Source organism: Rhodnius prolixus, unplaced genomic scaffold (assembly GCF_049639745.1).
Source record: "Rhodnius prolixus isolate KJV_2025 unplaced genomic scaffold, Rpr scaffold_1, whole genome shotgun sequence".
NCBI lineage: Eukaryota > Metazoa > Arthropoda > Insecta > Hemiptera > Reduviidae > Rhodnius > Rhodnius prolixus.
Window position 1 is genome coordinate 67,039,559 of NW_027411581.1, and position 18,412 is coordinate 67,057,970.

Below are 18,412 nucleotides of genomic sequence, written 5' to 3' on the forward strand. Positions count from 1 at the left end.
ATATAGAACGGTCATAATTTTACAGAATTTCATGACCCAAAAAATTTTCAACCCTTTATATCTGCTACATTTATAGATCTGTGCACAAAATAACTATAGTTTTTAATTGAGAAAAACAAAGTGTATAAGAGAAAAAAATTCCGTACCAATACGTGGTTCACAGTGGGAGATATAGAACGGTCATAATTTTACAGAATTTCATGACCCAAAAAATTTTCAACCCTTTATATCTGCTACATTTATAGATATGTGCACAAAATAACTATAGTTTTTAATTGAGAAAAACAAAGTGTATAAGAGAAAAAAATCCCATACCAATACGTGGTTTACAGTGGGAGATATAGAACGGCCATAATTTTACAGAATTTCATGACCCAAAAAATTTTCAACCCTTTATATCTTCTAAATTTATAGATCTGTGCACAAAATAACTATAGCTTGTAATTGAGAAAATCAAAGTGTACAAGAGAACAAAATTCCATATCAATACGTGGTTCACTGTGGGAGATATAGAACGGCCATAATTTTACAGAATTTCATGGCCCAAAAAATTTTCAATCCTTTATATCTGCTACATTTATAGATCTGTGCACAAAATAACTATAGTTTTTAATTGAGAAAAACAAAGTGTATAAGAGAAAAAAATTCCATACCAATACGTGGTTCACAGTGGGAGATATAGAACGGCCATAATTTTACAGAATTTCATGACCCAAAAAATTTTCAACCCTTTATATCTGCTACATTTATAGATCTGTGCACAAAATAACTATAGTTTTTAATTGAGAAAAACAAAGTGTATAAGAGAAAAAAATTCCGTACCAATACGTGGTCCACAGTGAGAGATATAGAACGGTCATAATTTTACAGAATTTCATGACCCAAAAAATTTTCAACTCTTTATATTTGCTACATTTATAGATCTGTGCACAAAATAACTATAGTTTTTAATTGAGAAAAACAAAGTGTATAAGAGAAAAAAATTCCATACCAATACGTGGTTCACAGTGGGAGATATAGAACGGCCATAATTTTACAGAATTTCATGACCCAAAAAATTTTTAACCTTTTATATCTGCTACATTTATAGATCTGTGCACAAAATAACTATAGTTTTTAATTGAGAAAAACAAAGTGTATAAGAGAAAAAAATTCCATACCAATACGTGGTTCACAGTGGGAGATATAGAACGGCCATAATTTTACAGAATTTCATGACCCAAAAAATTTTCAACCCTTTATATCTGCTACGTTTGTAGATCTGTGCACAAAATAACTATAGTTTTTAATTGAGAAAAACAAAGTGTACAAGAGAACAAAATTCCATATCAATACGTGGTTCACAGTGGGAGATATAGAACGGCCATAATTTTACAGAATTTCATGACCCAAAAAATTTTCAACCCTTTATATCTTCTACCTTTTTAGATCTGTGCACAAAATAACTATAGTTTATAATTGAGAAAAACAAAGTGTACAAGAGAACAAAATTCCATATCAATACGTGGTACACAGTGGGAGATATAGAACGACCATAATTTTACAGAATTTCATGACCCAAAAAATTTTCAACCCTTTATATCTGCTACATTTATAGATCTGTGCACAAAATAACTATAGTTTTTAATTGAGAAAAACCAAGTGTATAAGAGAAAAAAATTCCATACCAATACGTGGTTCACAGTGGGAGATATAGAACGGTGATAATTTTACAGAATTTCATGACCCAAAAAATTTTCAACCCTTTATATCTGCTACATTTATAGATCTGTGCACAAAATAACTATAGTTTTTAATTGAGAAAAACAAAGTGTATAAGAGAAAAAAATTCCATACCAATACGTGGTTCACAGTGGGAGATATAGAACGGTCATAATTTTACAGAATTTCATGACCCAAAAAAGTTTCAACTCTTTATATCTGCTACATTTATAGATCTGTGCACAAAATAACTATAGTTTTTAATTGAGAAAAACAAAGTGTATAAGAGAAAAAAATTCCGTACCAATACGTGGTTCACCGTGGGAGATATAGAACGGTCATAATTTTACAGAATTTCATGACCCAAAAAATTTTCAACCCTTTATATCTGCTACATTTATAGATCTGTGCACAAAATAACTATAGTTTTTAATTGAGAAAAACAAAGTGTATAAGAGAAAAAAATTCCGTACCAATACGTGGTTCACAGTGGGAGATATAGAACGGTCATAATTTTACAGAATTTCATGACCCAAAAAATTTTCAACCCTTTATATCTGCTACATTTATAGATATGTGCACAAAATAACTATAGTTTTTAATTGAGAAAAACAAAGTGTATAAGAGAAAAAAATCCCATACCAATACGTGGTTTACAGTGGGAGATATAGAACGGCCATAATTTTACAGAATTTCATGACCCAAAAAATTTTCAACCCTTTATATCTTCTAAATTTATAGATCTGTGCACAAAATAACTATAGCTTGTAATTGAGAAAATCAAAGTGTACAAGAGAACAAAATTCCATATCAATACGTGGTTCACTGTGGGAGATATAGAACGGCCATAATTTTACAGAATTTCATGGCCCAAAAAATTTTCAATCCTTTATATCTGCTACATTTATAGATCTGTGCACAAAATAACTATAGTTTTTAATTGAGAAAAACAAAGTGTATAAGAGAAAAAAATTCCATACCAATACGTGGTTCACAGTGGGAGATATAGAACGGCCATAATTTTACAGAATTTCATGACCCAAAAAATTTTCAACCCTTTATATCTGCTACATTTATAGATCTGTGCACAAAATAACTATAGTTTTTAATTGAGAAAAACAAAGTGTATAAGAGAAAAAAATTCCGTACCAATACGTGGTTCACAGTGAGAGATATAGAACGGTCATAATTTTACAGAATTTCATGACCCAAAAAATTTTCAACTCTTTATATTTGCTACATTTATAGATCTGTGCACAAAATAACTATAGTTTTTAATTGAGAAAAACAAAGTGTATAAGAGAAAAAAATTCCATACCAATACGTGGTTCACAGTGGGAGATATAGAACGGCCATAATTTTACAGAATTTCATGACCCAAAAAATTTTTAACCTTTTATATCTGCTACATTTATAGATCTGTGCACAAAATAACTATAGTTTTTAATTGAGAAAAACAAAGTGTATAAGAGAAAAAAATTCCATACCAATACGTGGTTCACAGTGGGAGATATAGAACGGCCATAATTTTACAGAATTTCATGACCCAAAAAATTTTCAACCCTTTATATCTGCTACGTTTGTAGATCTGTGCACAAAATAACTATAGTTTTTAATTGAGAAAAACAAAGTGTACAAGAGAACAAAATTCCATATCAATACGTGGTTCACTGTGGGAGATATAGAACGGCCATAATTTTACAGAATTTCATGACCCAAAAAATTTTCAACCCTTTATATCTGCTACATTTATAGATATGTGCACAAAATAACTATAGTTTTTAATTGAGAAAAACAAACTGTATAAGAGAAAAAAATTCCGTACCAATACGTGGTTCACAGTGGGAGATATAGAACGGCCATAATTTTACAGAATTTCATGACCTAAAAAATTTTCAACTCTTTATATTTGCTACATTTATACATCTGTGCACAAAATAACTATAGTTTTTAATTGAGAAAAACAAACTGTATAAGTGAAAAAAATTCCGTACCAATACGTGGTTCACAGTGGGAGATATAGAACGGTCATAATTTTACAGAATTTCATGACCTAAAAAATTTTCAACTCTTTATATTTGCTACATTTATACATCTGTGCACAAAATAACTATAGTTTTTAATTGAGAAAAACAAACTGTATAAGAGAAAAAAATTCCGTACCAATACGTGGTTCACAGTGGGAGATATAGAACGGTCATAATTTTACAGAATTTCATGACCTAAAAAATTTTCAACTCTTTATATTTGCTACATTTATACATCTGTGCACAAAATAACTATAGTTTTTAATTGAGAAAAACAAACTGTATAAGAGAACAAAATTCCATACCAATACGTGGTTCACAGTGGGAGATATAGAACGGCCATAATTTTACAGAATTTCATGACCCAAAAAATTTTCAACCCTTTATATCTTCTACCTTTTTAGGTCTGTGCACAAAATAACTATAGTTTATAATTGAGAAAAACAAAGTGTACAAGAGAACAAAATTCCATATCAATACGTGGTACACAGTGGGAGATATAGAACGGTCATAATTTTACAGAATTTCATGACCCAAAAAATTTTCAACTCTTTATATCTGCTACATTTATAGATCTGTGCACAAAATAACTATAGTTTTTAATTGAGAAAAACAAAGTGTATAAGAGAAAAAAATTCCATACCAATACGTGGTTCACAGTGGGAGATATAGAACGGCCATAATTTTACAGAATTTCATGACCCAAAAAATTTTCAACCCTTTATATCTTCTACCTTTTTAGATCTGTGCACAAAATAACTATAGTTTATAATTGAGAAAAACAAAGTGTACAAGAGAACAAAATTCCATATCAATACGTGGTACACAGTGGGAGATATAGAACGACCATAATTTTACAGAATTTCATGACCCAAAAAATTTTCAACCCTTTATATCTGCTACATTTATAGATCTGTGCACAAAATAACTATAGTTTTTAATTGAGAAAAACAAAGTGTATAAAAGAAAAAAATTCCATACCAATACGTGGTTCACAGTGGGAGATATAGAACGGTGATAATTTTACAGAATTTTCAACCCTTTATATCTGCTACATTTATAGATCTGTGCACAAAATAACTATAGTTTTTAATTGAGAAAAACAAAGTGTATAAGAGAAAAAAATTCCATACCAATACGTGGTTCACAGTGGGAGATATAGAACGGTCATAATTTTACAGAATTTCATGACCCAAAAAAGTTTCAACTCTTTATATCTGCTACATTTATAGATCTGTGCACAAAATAACTATAGTTTTTAATTGAGAAAAACAAAGTGTATAAAAGAAAAAAATTCCATACCAATACGTGGTTCACAGTGGGAGATATAGAACGGCCATAATTTTACAGAATTTCATGACCCAAAAAATTTTCAACCCTTTATATCTGCTACATTTATAGATCTGTGCACAAAATAACTATAGTTTTTAATTGAGAAAAACAAAGTGTATAAGAGAAAAAAATTCCGTACCAATACGTGGTTCACCGTGGGAGATATAGAACGGTCATAATTTTACAGAATTTCATGACCCAAAAAATTTTCAACCCTTTATATCTGCTACATTTATAGATCTGTGCACAAAATAACTATAGTTTTTAATTGAGAAAAACAAAGTGTATAAGAAAAAAAAAATTCCGTACCAATACGTGGTTCACAGTGGGAGATATAGAACGGTCATAATTTTACAGAATTTCATGACCCAAAAAATTTTCAACCCTTTATATCTGCTACATTTATAGATCTGTGCACAAAATAACTATAGTTTTTAATTGAGAAAAACAAAGTGTATAAGAGAAAAAAATTCCATACCAATACGTGGTTCACAGTGGGAGATATAGAACGGCCATAATTTTACAGAATTTCATGACCCAAAAAATTTTCAACCCTTTAAATCTGCTACATTTGTAGATCTGTGCACAAAATAACTATAGTTTTTAATTGAGAAAAACAAAGTGTACAAGAGAACAAAATTCCATATCAATACGTGGTTCACTGTGGGAGATATAGAACGGCCATAATTTTACAGAATTTCATGACCCAAAAAATTTTCAATCCTTTATATCTGCTACATTTATAGATCTGTGCACAAAATAACTATAGTTTTTAATTGAGAAAAACAAAGTGTATAAGAGAAAAAAATTCCGTACCAATACGTGGTTCACAGTGGGAGATATAGAACGGTCATAATTTTACAGAATTTCATGACCCAAAAAATTTTCAACCCTTTATATCTGCTACATTTATAGATATGTGCACAAAATAACTATAGTTTTTAATTGAGAAAAACAAAGTGTATAAGAGAAAAAAATTCCATACCAATACGTGGTTTACAGTGGGAGATATAGAACGGCCATAATTTTACAGAATTTCATGACCCAAAAAATTTTCAACCCTTTATATCTTCTAAATTTATAGATCTGTGCACAAAATAACTATAGCTTGTAATTGAGAAAATCAAAGTGTACAAGAGAACAAAATTCCATATCAATACGTGGTTCACTGTGGGAGATATAGAACGGCCATAATTTTACAGAATTTCATGACCCAAAAAATTTTCAATCCTTTATATCTGCTACATTTATAGATCTGTGCACAAAATAACTATAGTTTTTAATTGAGAAAAACAAAGTGTATAAGAGAAAAAAATTCCATACCAATACGTGGTTCACAGTGGGAGATATAGAACGGCCATAATTTTACAGAATTTCATGACCCAAAAAATTTTCAACCCTTTATATCTGCTACATTTATAGATCTGTGCACAAAATAACTATAGTTTTTAATTGAGAAAAACAAAGTGTATAAGAGAATAAAATTCCGTACCAATACGTGGTTCACAGTGGGAGATATAGAACGGTCATAATTTTACAGAATTTCATGACCCAAAAAATTGTCAACTCTTTATATTTGCTACATTTATAGATCTGTGCACAAAATAACTATAGTTTTTAATTGAGAAAAACAAAGTGTATAAGAGAAAAAAATTCCATACCAATACGTGGTTCACAGTGGGAGATATAGAACGGCCATAATTTTACAGAATTTCATGACCCAAAAAATTTTTAACCTTTTATATCTGCTACATTTATAGATCTGTGCACAAAATAACTATAGTTTTTAATTGAGAAAAACAAAGTGTATAAGAGAAAAAAATTCCATACCAATACGTGGTTCACAGTGGGAGATATAGAACGGCCATAATTTTACAGAATTTCATGACCCAAAAAATTTTCAACCCTTTATATCTGCTACATTTGTAGATCTGTGCACAAAATAACTATAGTTTTTAATTGAGAAAAACAAAGTGTACAAGAGAACAAAATTCCATATCAATACGTGGTTCTCTGTGGGAGATATAGAACGGCCATAATTTTACAGAATTTCATGACCCAAAAAATTTTCAATCCTTTATATCTGCTACATTTATAGATCTGTGCACAAAATAACTATAGTTTTTAATTGAGAAAAACAAAGTGTATAAGAGAAAAAAATTCCATATCAATACGTGGTTCACAGTGGGAGATATAGAACGGCCATAATTTTACAGAATTTCATGACCCAAAAAATTTTCAACCCTTTATATCTGCTACATTTATAGATCTGTGCACAAAATAACTATAGTTTATAATTGAGAAAAACAAAGTGTATAAGAGAAAAAAATTCTATACCAATACGTGGTTCACAGTGGGAGATATAGAACGGCCATAATTTTACAGAATTTCATGACCCAAAAAATTTTCAACCCTTTATATCTGCTACATTTATAGATCTGTGCACAATATAACTGTAGTTTTTAATTGAGAAAAACAAAGTGTATAAAAGAAAAAAATTCCGTACCAATACGTGGTTCACAGTGGGAGATTTAGAGCGGTCATAATTTTACAGAATTTCATGACCCAAAAAATTTTCAACCCTTTATATCTTCTACCTTTTTAGATCTGTGCACAAAATAACTATAGTTTATAATTGAGAAAAACAAAGTGTATAAAAGAAAAAAATTCCGTACCAATACGTGGTTCACAGTGGGAGATATAGAACGGCCATAATTTTACAGAATTTCATGACCCAAAAAATTTTCAACCCTTTATATCTTCTACCTTTTTAGATCGGTGCACAAAATAACTATAGTTTTTAATTGAGAAAAACAAAGTGTATAAAAGAAAAAAATTCCGTACCAATACGTGGTTCACAGTGGGAGATTTAGAACGGTCATAATTTTACAGAATTTCATGACCCAAAAAATTTTCAACCCTTTATATCTTCTACCTTTTTAGATCTGTGCACAAAATAACTATAGTTTATAATTGAGAAAAACAAAGTGTATAAGAGAAAAAAATTCCGTACCAATACGTGGTTCACAGTGGGAGATATAAAACGGCCATAATTTTACAGAATTTCATGACCCAAAAAATTTTCAACCCTTTATATCTTCTACCTTTTTAGATCTGTGCACAAAATAACTATAGTTTATAATTGAGAAAAACAAAGTGTATAAAAGAAAAAAATTCCGTACCAATACGTGGTTCACAGTGGGAGATTTAGAACGGCCATAATTTTACAGAATTTCATGACCCAAAAAATTTTCAACCCTTTATATCTTCTACCTTTTTAGATCTGTGCACAAAATAACTATAGTTTATAATTGAGAAAATCAAAGTGTACAAGAGAACAAAATTCCATATCAATACGTGGTTCACTGTGGGAGATATAGAACGGCCATAATTTTACAGAATTTCATGACCCAAAAAATTTTCAATCCTTTATATCTGCTACATTTATAGATCTGTGCACAAAATAACTATAGTTTTTAATTGAGAAAAACAAAGTGTATAAGAGAAAAAAATTCCATACCAATACGTGGTTCACAGTGGGAGATTTAGAACGGTCATAATTTTACAGAATTTCATGACCCAAAAAATTTTCAACCCTTTATATCTTCTACCTTTTTAGATCTGTGCACAAAATAACTATAGTTTATAATTGAGAAAAACAAAGTGTATAAAAGAAAAAAATTCCGTACCAATACGTGGTTCACAGTGGGAGATTTAGAACGGCCATAATTTTACAGAATTTCATGACCCAAAAAATTTTCAACCCTTTATATCTTCTACCTTTTTAGATCTGTGCACAAAATAACTATAGTTTATAATTGAGAAAAACAAAGTGTATAAGAGAAAAAAATTCCGTACCAATACGTGGTTCACAGTGGGAGATATAAAACGGCCATAATTTTACAGAATTTCATGACCCAAAAAATTTTCAACCCTTTATATCTTCTACTTTTTTAGATCTGTGCACAAAATAACTATAGTTTATAATTGAGAAAAACAATGTGTATAAAAGAAAAAAATTCCGTACCAATACGTGGTTCACAGTGGGAGATTTAGAACGGTCATAATTTTACAGAATTTCATGACCCAAAAAATTTTCAACCCTTTATATCTTCTACCTTTTTAGATCTGTGCACAAAATAACTATAGTTTATAATTGAGAAAAACAAAGTGTATAAAAGAAAAAAATTCCGTACCAATACGTGGTTCACAGTGGGAGATTTAGAACGGTCATAATTTTACAGAATTTCATGACCCAAAAAATTTGCAACCCTTTATATCAGTGGTTCTTAACCTTTTCATATACGCGGAGCACAATTATATGTATATATTTTTCTTGCGGTACACTAACATTAAATAATTTGAAATTCGGTATTTAGCAAGAACTTAAAATTAAATTCAAATTAAAAAAATGGAACAATTTTTTGTTTTCGTATCTTTTCTAAGTTTCTAAATTTCCAGACATTTAAAATTGAAATTTCGCGGAACACTTGGACCATATTCGCGGAACACCGGTTAAGAACCGCTGGTCTAGAGACTCGTGAAGAAGTCCAAGTCTACAAAAATTAACCGAAAAGTATTTATTGAAGACGCTCAGAAAAATGGCCTCGCCAAAACGTGGTTCGAACCATTGGTTGAAAAGCCATAAAAGTGGATGATTAAATTAGTTTGATTAACGATTAAATCTGAAATTTAATTGATCAAATAATTGCCATATGATTAAAATTACGATTAAATTCGTCGATTAAATTCTGATTAAAATTAAAAATAAAAATCAATTAAATTTAGAATTTAATTGTTTTTTTAATCAGTGCCCAACTCTGAGCATAACATATGTTCATGTAAATAAGTACACACCCCAATAATAATAATAATATTAGAAATTTTTGATCAAATATTATCGGTATGACCAAATGAGTGTCTTTTTTGAATTTTAAGGAAATCAGCTGATTCACCGTAAATCTTTTAAATTATTTATTGAATAATTTTCTTAATAATTTTTTTTACTTCCACTTTTATCAATCAAGATCACGAAGTATGTAGATGATACTTTTCCATTATGATAAGACGAAGTCTCTATTTTTCTCTAAATAATATCAAAATGGTTAGATCACTCACCTGCTTGAAATGCAGACTTTTTCTCCTTGTATTTGTATTTATTTATTTAATTAAAGGAACAGTACCAGAATTTAAGCTCATATTTTGGATAATAAGAAACTTGTGAACAAAATTACTGTAACTAGACCATAATAATACGATTCCGGAACTCTAACTTACTTTAAGTATATTCTGATATTTTCCATAATCACCGAAAGCATCTTTACCCCAACCGGTAGTCCAACATCTGGAACCACTAAAATCGGCATGTGGATCTGGTAGACATGCTGGCGAGATATGTGGACTAGTATTCATACTGGCTGGTCTTTCCAGTCTTAGTATGGCCAAATCATTGTACAGAGTGCCAGCATAGAATTCTGGATGTACTTGTACTTTGGCCACATCTCGTTCTTCGTACGGGAAGAATTCCACGTCATGATTCACATCCCATTCACCAAGACGTACTCTTAGCTCGTAGGCTGTGTATCTGTGAACAAGAAAAGAAAGGTAATGATGGTCAGAAAGTGCACAGTAAAGATTTGTTTAACTAATTAGGATATTTCTTATTATTTAAAATATATATATATATTTAAACGAAAACAGCCATAATACGAGTATATGAAACTAAGAAGAACTCTAAATCAGAAAAAGAATATATTAATGATATTAGTTGTTACATCTGAGCTAAGACTCCGAGAAATTTCTCCTGAGTTTGCGAAGAGACTGGAAGAATGACTACAGGAAAGAAAGTAAGAACCTACTTCCTTGTTTCATCACCCATGTAACACAAAGTGGAAAAATCACTGATCTGTGGACTTAGTCAACTAACAATTTTAAACTTGTACAGGGTAACTGAGAACAATATCTTTAAATTTGAAGGTATTAGATCACGGTTGTCCTCTACGTGACTTTACGGTGTCAAATAATTTACCTCTCATTAGGATTTTCATTTTAGAAAACTGTCAGAAATGGTATGAAGACAATCCCTAATTCTTATATAACTCCTCTAATCGAACTTACGATTTGATACAATGAGCTGCGGTAAGTACGTGCAATGCATCGATCAGCGTGCCGCCACAGACGTACACCGATTCCTGTGGATCTTTCTTGAGCACGGCCACCTGCCAGGGGTATTCTCCTGTACAGAAAAGGTTATTGATACAATAACCGGAACAAAAATGTAGCTTTGTATTTAATATATTTCTCATATGTTGTACAACATATTCCTAGTACGGAGCAGCGCATCAAGTTAACTGAATTAAATCTTTGCAAAATGTTTTATTTCTACTAACCAAATTCACTGTCTCCGTCCACATAGACGGGATTCTTGATCCTGCCATTGATACCGTGTGCGTTTCGAACTCCACACTGGCCAGAGTGTTGTTGTTGTTGTGGTCGGAACTGTTGTGGTCCAGTGCGAGCGGGTCGTCTACAGCACACTTCTCTGGCCGCACATCGTCCACTGCCTCCTCCGTAGTAAGCCTGTCTCTAAAACCACAGTCACAAAAAACCAACTGATTAGTACATAGAATTAACTTTAGCGCCTATTTTCTGCCACTCCCAAAAAAAGGAGATCTTGTCAGAAAACTCTTTTGCTGCACTTGAAATGATGACAATTCCCCTGGAGGAATTGTGCGAAATAATCTATTTAAAAAACAGGAAATTGATTCGCTATCGGAAGTGAACCTATATCTTCTTTAAACTTGGAACTTTAATTAAATATTGAACTTATATTAGCATTATACAGTACTGGTGATAAGCTGTTACTTAAACGGCATTTTACTATTAAGGCAAGCTTAGTCACACCTAGAGCTACTTTAGGAAGCAACTTCATGAGAAAATGTGTTAAATAAAAGTTCAAAACCTGGAAGGAAGTCACAGCTGGTTTTTTTCGAGACTAAAAAAGAAAAATTAACTGAACAATCGATTCAGTAAAATGGAATTTCCTGAATAGAACTATTGATTGCGAAGGAACTAGCCCACTTAAAATGGCAGTGGACAATTTCTGAAAGGTTTGCAAGGAAGAAAAGACGCCTTGCATTCTAGTCCTAGACAATGATGATCTAGTCACAACCTATCCACGATTATTTCGATTAGTCCGACGGTGTGTGTGGTTCTGAAAAGTATTTAGTTTTTATTGATTTTTTTAATTTAAGAAACGGCAATATCTGTGGTCTGCCGAACAGTGAGCTGTAAGAAAAGCTCCTAGAAAAAAAAAAAATCTAAGGGCCACCAGCTGGATTCGAACCCGGCGTACAATATAGCGTGGGAATCCAATACTCTACCACATAGCTAATCCCTTCCCTCAAAGTATAATTTAGTATTTTTACTTTCATTCACAAATCCACGTAATGAATTTAAGCAAATCCAGATTAATTCTATAGACAGAGAAATCTTTAAAGGGTAACTTTCACAATGAAACCTAGGTACCTAAACTTCACAAAGTCGTACTTTCTATTAATGCCCACTTCTGTAAAAACTTGAAGAAACCTAGAAGTTAGGTGTCGAAACCCTTACTACTTCTAGATCCTTTAGTTCAAAATGAATGTTGGTTTTGCATGCGTGAGGAAAAACAATGGAAACAGGTGTGCGTTGTGAATGGCCGGTGAAGTTATTATATACCATAAAGTACTGCCATAAATACTGATACCAAAGTTCGAGTCAAATTGTAAGGTTACAACCTACAGAGGGTTATCTGCAGTAGTTTTGTAACCAAATAAAGGTTACATACTCTTCCTGAACTGGGTTGAACTAATTTGATCTCTTTGAACTGATCAGTATTTATGTCAGGGAAGACCACCTAGAAATTACCAGCTGTGGAATTGCTGCTACGGATTAATAGTATTAAATTTTGATCACAGTTCCCAAAGGAAATCTACATTAAACTAAAACCCTTAGACAGTTCGCCGACACCAGGTTAGTACATAAGAGAGAGAATGCGGTTCTAAGACGAGTCTTTCAGATCAGTGTCCTTCAGTCTTGGGTACTTGCTTGTATTCCTCAGTTGCATGATGTCCAGATCGTGCGTGGCCAGTACTCACCGTTCTCATTGATGTATGATTAACAAAACAGATGAAACATAAAGATACATTTTTTTGCTTCAACTTTTTTTTATCAATCAATCATCAAGAAAAACCTTGTTGCTCAAAAAAATGTTAGTCAAATACTAGTTCGTTGTCTGTACCTTGTCGAGTCCCTTTTCTTTTTATTTTAAGTTACCTCCTCGGCATCTCTTTTAGTTCTGGAAGCCCTGTCCTCCGGGAAGGCTATCTTGTTCGAAGAATCCGTGGATATGTTGGATCTTGAGCCGGCCGACGATGATGATCTGTAGTAGGAGTCTTCCTCATCGTCAATATAATCATCTGAATCTCGGATATAGGAGGAGGAGGAGGAGGTATGATAGTGCGGATGAGAGAATGATGGAGGTGGTCCATGATAATGATGAGATGGTCCGTACGAAGATGATGGGTATGAGTAGTGCGGCGCGTAAGGATGAAATGTCGGCTTGTGCGCATAGTGATGGCTGGGAATCTTGTGCACATGCAGATGATGGTGACTTAAATATGGCGGAGGATGACCATAATATGGCTCTTTCAGGTGATGAATGAAGGAGCCGATTTTGTTCACCAAACCATGGTTGGGCGTGACATGCAAGTTGACCAACGGTTTCACCACTTTGTCTCCGTACTCGTCTTTGGTCACTTGGACACTTAACAATGGATTCACACTGACCAGGCCTAAGTTCACGCCGCCTGGTCCACCAACTGAACTGCCGTAAGGATTCACGGCCGGATAATGTGACCAAGGATTCAGTGGATAGCCTTGTGCGCCAGATGGTAGACCGAACGATACACCGAACGTAGGTCTCAGTTTCAGTCCAGAGTCGCCATCTTCTTCGTTAATTCCACCGCCCCCTAGGCCGGCCAGTTTCCTCTGTCAACAGAAAACACATTCACAAGTAACGGCCTCTTTTCTTTTCTATCCTTTTAATTTATAAAAACTAAATACTTAAATAATTATTGTTATATAAATAGCATTCAAACACAAACTTTAGTGTCAAGCTGATTTCGAGCACTAAAATATTCTGATTTTTGAGGCTTTCTTTGTTAACTTGTTATGTGTTTTCTGTATTCAGTAATAACATTTCTGAACATGGATCATGCACCTTACCTGTTCTTTCACTTTTGAGAGATTGGAACCACCCTTAAGTTCATTTTAGACAGAACAGAACATAACGCTATTGCAACAGTCAAACGAACTAAACCTCCTAAACGAGCAGGAGAAGTCACCGCCAATTCTGCTGACCGCACAGCATGACTTCCTGCAAGCGTATAACTTGAAAATCTGGGCGATACTAGTTAAGATTTCCACAGTTAAGATAAAGTAAGAATTGGTTACAAATCGTGGTAATCAATCATTAGTAGATTGAATCCATTTCTCCATCAACTGATTATCATACTCCAAATCTTGGCTCTTCGTTATCTGCAGCTTCCTTCCTAATCACAGCCTCCCAAGGATCACTTTTATTAATTCTTCCTCTATTAATGGAAATTAATCATCCTACAGACATTGCACCGTTAAACATCCACACCTGCACCACCAACATTCTACACAATGTTCGCAGAGTTAATCACAAAAAATTAAGTAATTTCCACTTTTCTAAATAATCAATGAGTCTGCTTTGAAAACTAATTGTTTTTTAAATTTTATTCATGAATTTAATTCAGTTAATGTTTATTTTCCTCAATTCTGACCAATTCTTGGTAATTTCCTCGAATTGGTTCATCAATTCGGATATGGGTTCACAATTATCGATTCCTCGAAGAAGGTAGTTCTACGACGTACTCGTATATAAACATTATTATTATTATTATTATTTTTAAATTACTCAAGATGGAGTATTTTCTAGAAAATTTTCATTTTAAAAATTCGTCAAGAGATCGCCAACTTTCTCTTAAAAGTTGTAAAAGAAAAGATTATAAAAATTAAAAATAAAAAAAGAAGTTAAACCAGAAAAACTTGATTTTCTCGAAATATCGTTGTCTAGTCGCACGTCCATAAATAACACGAAAACTAACAAAAACGCTAACACTTTTGACTGTAATAATTTTATAACCTTTTTAAGGCTAAAAAAAACATCGATTATATTAATCAAATCGAAGGCCACACTTGCAATATAATGATAAAACAATCTCTGAGTTATCCGGAAACGGGCAGCGTAAAAGAGAGTAAGCGTGTTTTAGCCGAATAAATTTACCATTTTGTTCTGCAGATCCCAAAATCTTTTTAATAATTTTTATTATTTAAATGTAAACAAATAAATACAAAAAAAAAATAATAATAATAAGGTGTTAGTGTATTGTGTATGGTAATATGAATACTGTGAAAGTAAGTAGAACACAAAAATTGGCCAAATATAAGGTGATCAATGAAGCGCATGCGCAGGCAAACAACAATGCACACCAAGCAGACAATAGTAATCGATTGTCTTCTTTTTTTTTGAAAACACTTACGGCTTTAATCGATTTATCAGTCGATTCAACTGCACTATCCTCAATGTCTCGTCGCCTTCTACTCTGTTTGGGTTCGTTTTCCTTCACACCATCCAGCCATATCGCCAACACAAACCAAAAAACAAAAGAGAAAGTGGCCAGTTAGTATTGTGTAATTACTTTCACTAGCCTTTTGACGGCCATTAAAATCCACAACCTTTGTACAAAAAATGGTGTTGGCTGGCGTAATTCTGTTAACCTGAACAAAGGCTACTCTAAGTGCACATTAACTAACTCACCTCCACTCCCTCTCTTTTTTTAATTGTTCTTCTTTTTTCACTGATTACACCATTCATTGTTACTCGAGTATTACATAATACCCACTTTATTAAAGAGTGCTTCTTTGTTGGTTTTTTCTGTTCTGACGGATGGTAGCCCTGTTATTGTTTTGTTGTGAAATGTCTCTACGCTGTCATTTGTCCAGTCAGTGCATCAAGTGCTTGCTCTTTCTAGCAAGCCTGCCATTCATTCAACATGAAAAGCTTTTTAGTTTTATGTTTTATGTCTGTGAATATAAGCCTTGTAATGGAGTTTTATAATGCCTCTTCTAATATTATGAAAAACAAAATTATCTACTTCAATCTTGTAGTCTTAATAGTAAATGTAAATTGTTTCCATACGACTTCTTTACGACTACGTTGGTAAAGGTTGCCTTACAGCAATGTCAGTCTGATTGATCGTGTAATTTTCCAAGACTATTGTGCATGATGAATGGAGAGTGACGTATTTCCAAGTATCGAGTTTCAATCGCGCAAATTGTTGAGGGAAGCCTATATCATTCAAAATGTTCGTCAGTCTCTAATTAGTAGACACACCAGTCTTGTCCGCTAATTCCTACTACATAATCGCTTTTCAGGTCAACCCCGATTTGCTTCACAAAGTACATTTAGCAGGGTGGAAAACGGGGTGAATCTACTCTTTGTGGTTGGCGAAAATTAACAATTCACTTATAGAAATAAATATAAGTCCAGTTTTATATCTACAGGAAATGGGAAAATCAGGGAATTAGTATCGCAACCTATATTAGCCAGGATGTCAATCCATTCTGACGTAAGAACAAGCTTCAACATCTACAGGTTTTGTTCCAGTCAAGTTTAAATAAAAATAATTCAGGTTGCCGAAGCTGCTGGACTCCAGGCCTACAATGGAAATAATAGTAATACACTTACGACTTTTTGGTCAGCATCATCTTCCAGTTGACGTTTCTGTTTGACAACGGTCATAGTTCCATTGCCGTCAGTGATCACCACTTCGTCAGGACCTAAAGCTTGTATTTCAACGTTAGCATTATTTCTAGGATCGATCAGTGTTGGTCCTCGATGATCTTCTTTACGAGCGATCTCATGCGGTGGACATTGCTCGTACGGGACACAGTAGCAGTCGGTTGTTCCACGATTTGGCTCATACGGAGGGTATTTCTCGAATGGATACTGTTGTCCTACAGGTCCGGATACTCCACCTATAAAGAAGTCAAAGTAAATTTGAAAATGTTACTTAAATCATGTTTACAAAAGTAGTAATTAGTACTGTGCCTCAATACTGTTACAAATAATACATTTAAATTCAAAAGAAATATTGCGAGTAAGGTGACTAAAAAAGCTGAACTCTTCTCAAGATGGCTTTAACAGCTTCCGAAATTCATAAAACACTTCATTCCCTGGAAATTAGCTTCATTATTGATTTCATCTATTACCGCAGCTTGTTTACAAAGGATCTTCATCCATCTTCAGAAATTGAGCATCCAGATTTTGTGTAAAGAAATTTTCTCCAACACACAAGCACTTCCGGCTGGTTTCGGATTTTCATTCATTATCAGAGGTTAATTTCTCGAGTTTTCCACCTACAAACCTTTTATTACACACTATGATTGTCGACTGCTGATAAATGGAAATCAAATTTCTCTTCCGGAAACCGGATATGTCACCTTACAGAATCGGCAGTTTTTTTTCTCACTCTCGCTAAGATTGCTATACCTGCGACTGTCCAGTATGACTTTTCTAGTATTCTTTACCCTGGCTGGACGAAAAGAAACTTTCTTTGGTTTTCCATTCGACGGAAGTCTTTATGCCCTATTTTAACTCTAGCAACAATTTATTCAACAATTATCTTCAATGAGTAAAATTTATTAGAAGATTAGGCACTTACCAAGAGCATGAGGTTGCTTAACGTTCAGCTGCTTCTTGTAGAATGGATAATGATTGTATGAGGATCCCGGACTGTAGACACCAGATTGCAAGGAGTTACCACTATCGTAGAGTCCACCACTGCCAGTATGCAATGCGGGTAACTTCTCATCGTCATGGTGATAGTGATGGTGTACATGAGTTTGCACACCGCCAGCACCCGACGGGCCGGTCACCAGTGGTCGTTTCTCCAGCAGAATACTATGATCTCGATCCGGTTCATAGACTGAGGGCGTATGCAGTGGAGGCGCTATTGGTTTATAGGGTGGTCTAGGGCGATAAGGCACTGGTCTAGGTGGGCCGTATCCACCGGAACTGCTGATCGGAGGCGGTACAGGTGGGCCGCGTACCGGCACCGCTGGAATCGGGTGTCCGACTGGCTTCAGGTGCACCGGCTGGGCGTAGATCAGATCGTGAGGCTGGACATGAGGTCTTTTCCCTTCGATCTCTTCACCTTCGCCGCACTGTAAACCGTTACAAATTATTAAAACCACATTCTACTATTTTACTAGATTCTTGT

The 18,412-nt window shown here is 33.5% G+C and overlaps 1 protein-coding gene across 4 annotated transcripts in view; it reads right to left on the reverse strand.

Moving 5' to 3' along the window:
• LOC141446236 (uncharacterized) overlaps positions 1-18,412 on the reverse strand; it is a 35,928-nt gene that overhangs the window by 8,445 nt on the left and 9,071 nt on the right. The window contains exons 4-10 of one of the 4 annotated variants that reach the window (XM_074112741.1): positions 17,855-18,356; positions 16,879-17,168; positions 15,671-15,751; positions 13,377-14,090; positions 11,450-11,645; positions 11,178-11,295; positions 10,338-10,644 (exon numbers count right to left, since the gene is read on the reverse strand). In XM_074112741.1, the coding sequence (XP_073968842.1) occupies positions 10,338-10,644; positions 11,178-11,295; positions 11,450-11,645; positions 13,377-14,090; positions 15,671-15,751; positions 16,879-17,168; positions 17,855-18,356 (2,208 nt within the window). The remainder of the gene's footprint in view (positions 1-10,337; positions 10,645-11,177; positions 11,296-11,449; positions 11,646-13,376; positions 14,091-15,670; positions 15,752-16,878; positions 17,169-17,854; positions 18,357-18,412) is intronic. The other 3 variants (XM_074112743.1, XM_074112742.1, XM_074112744.1) reach the window with 3 other exon arrangements.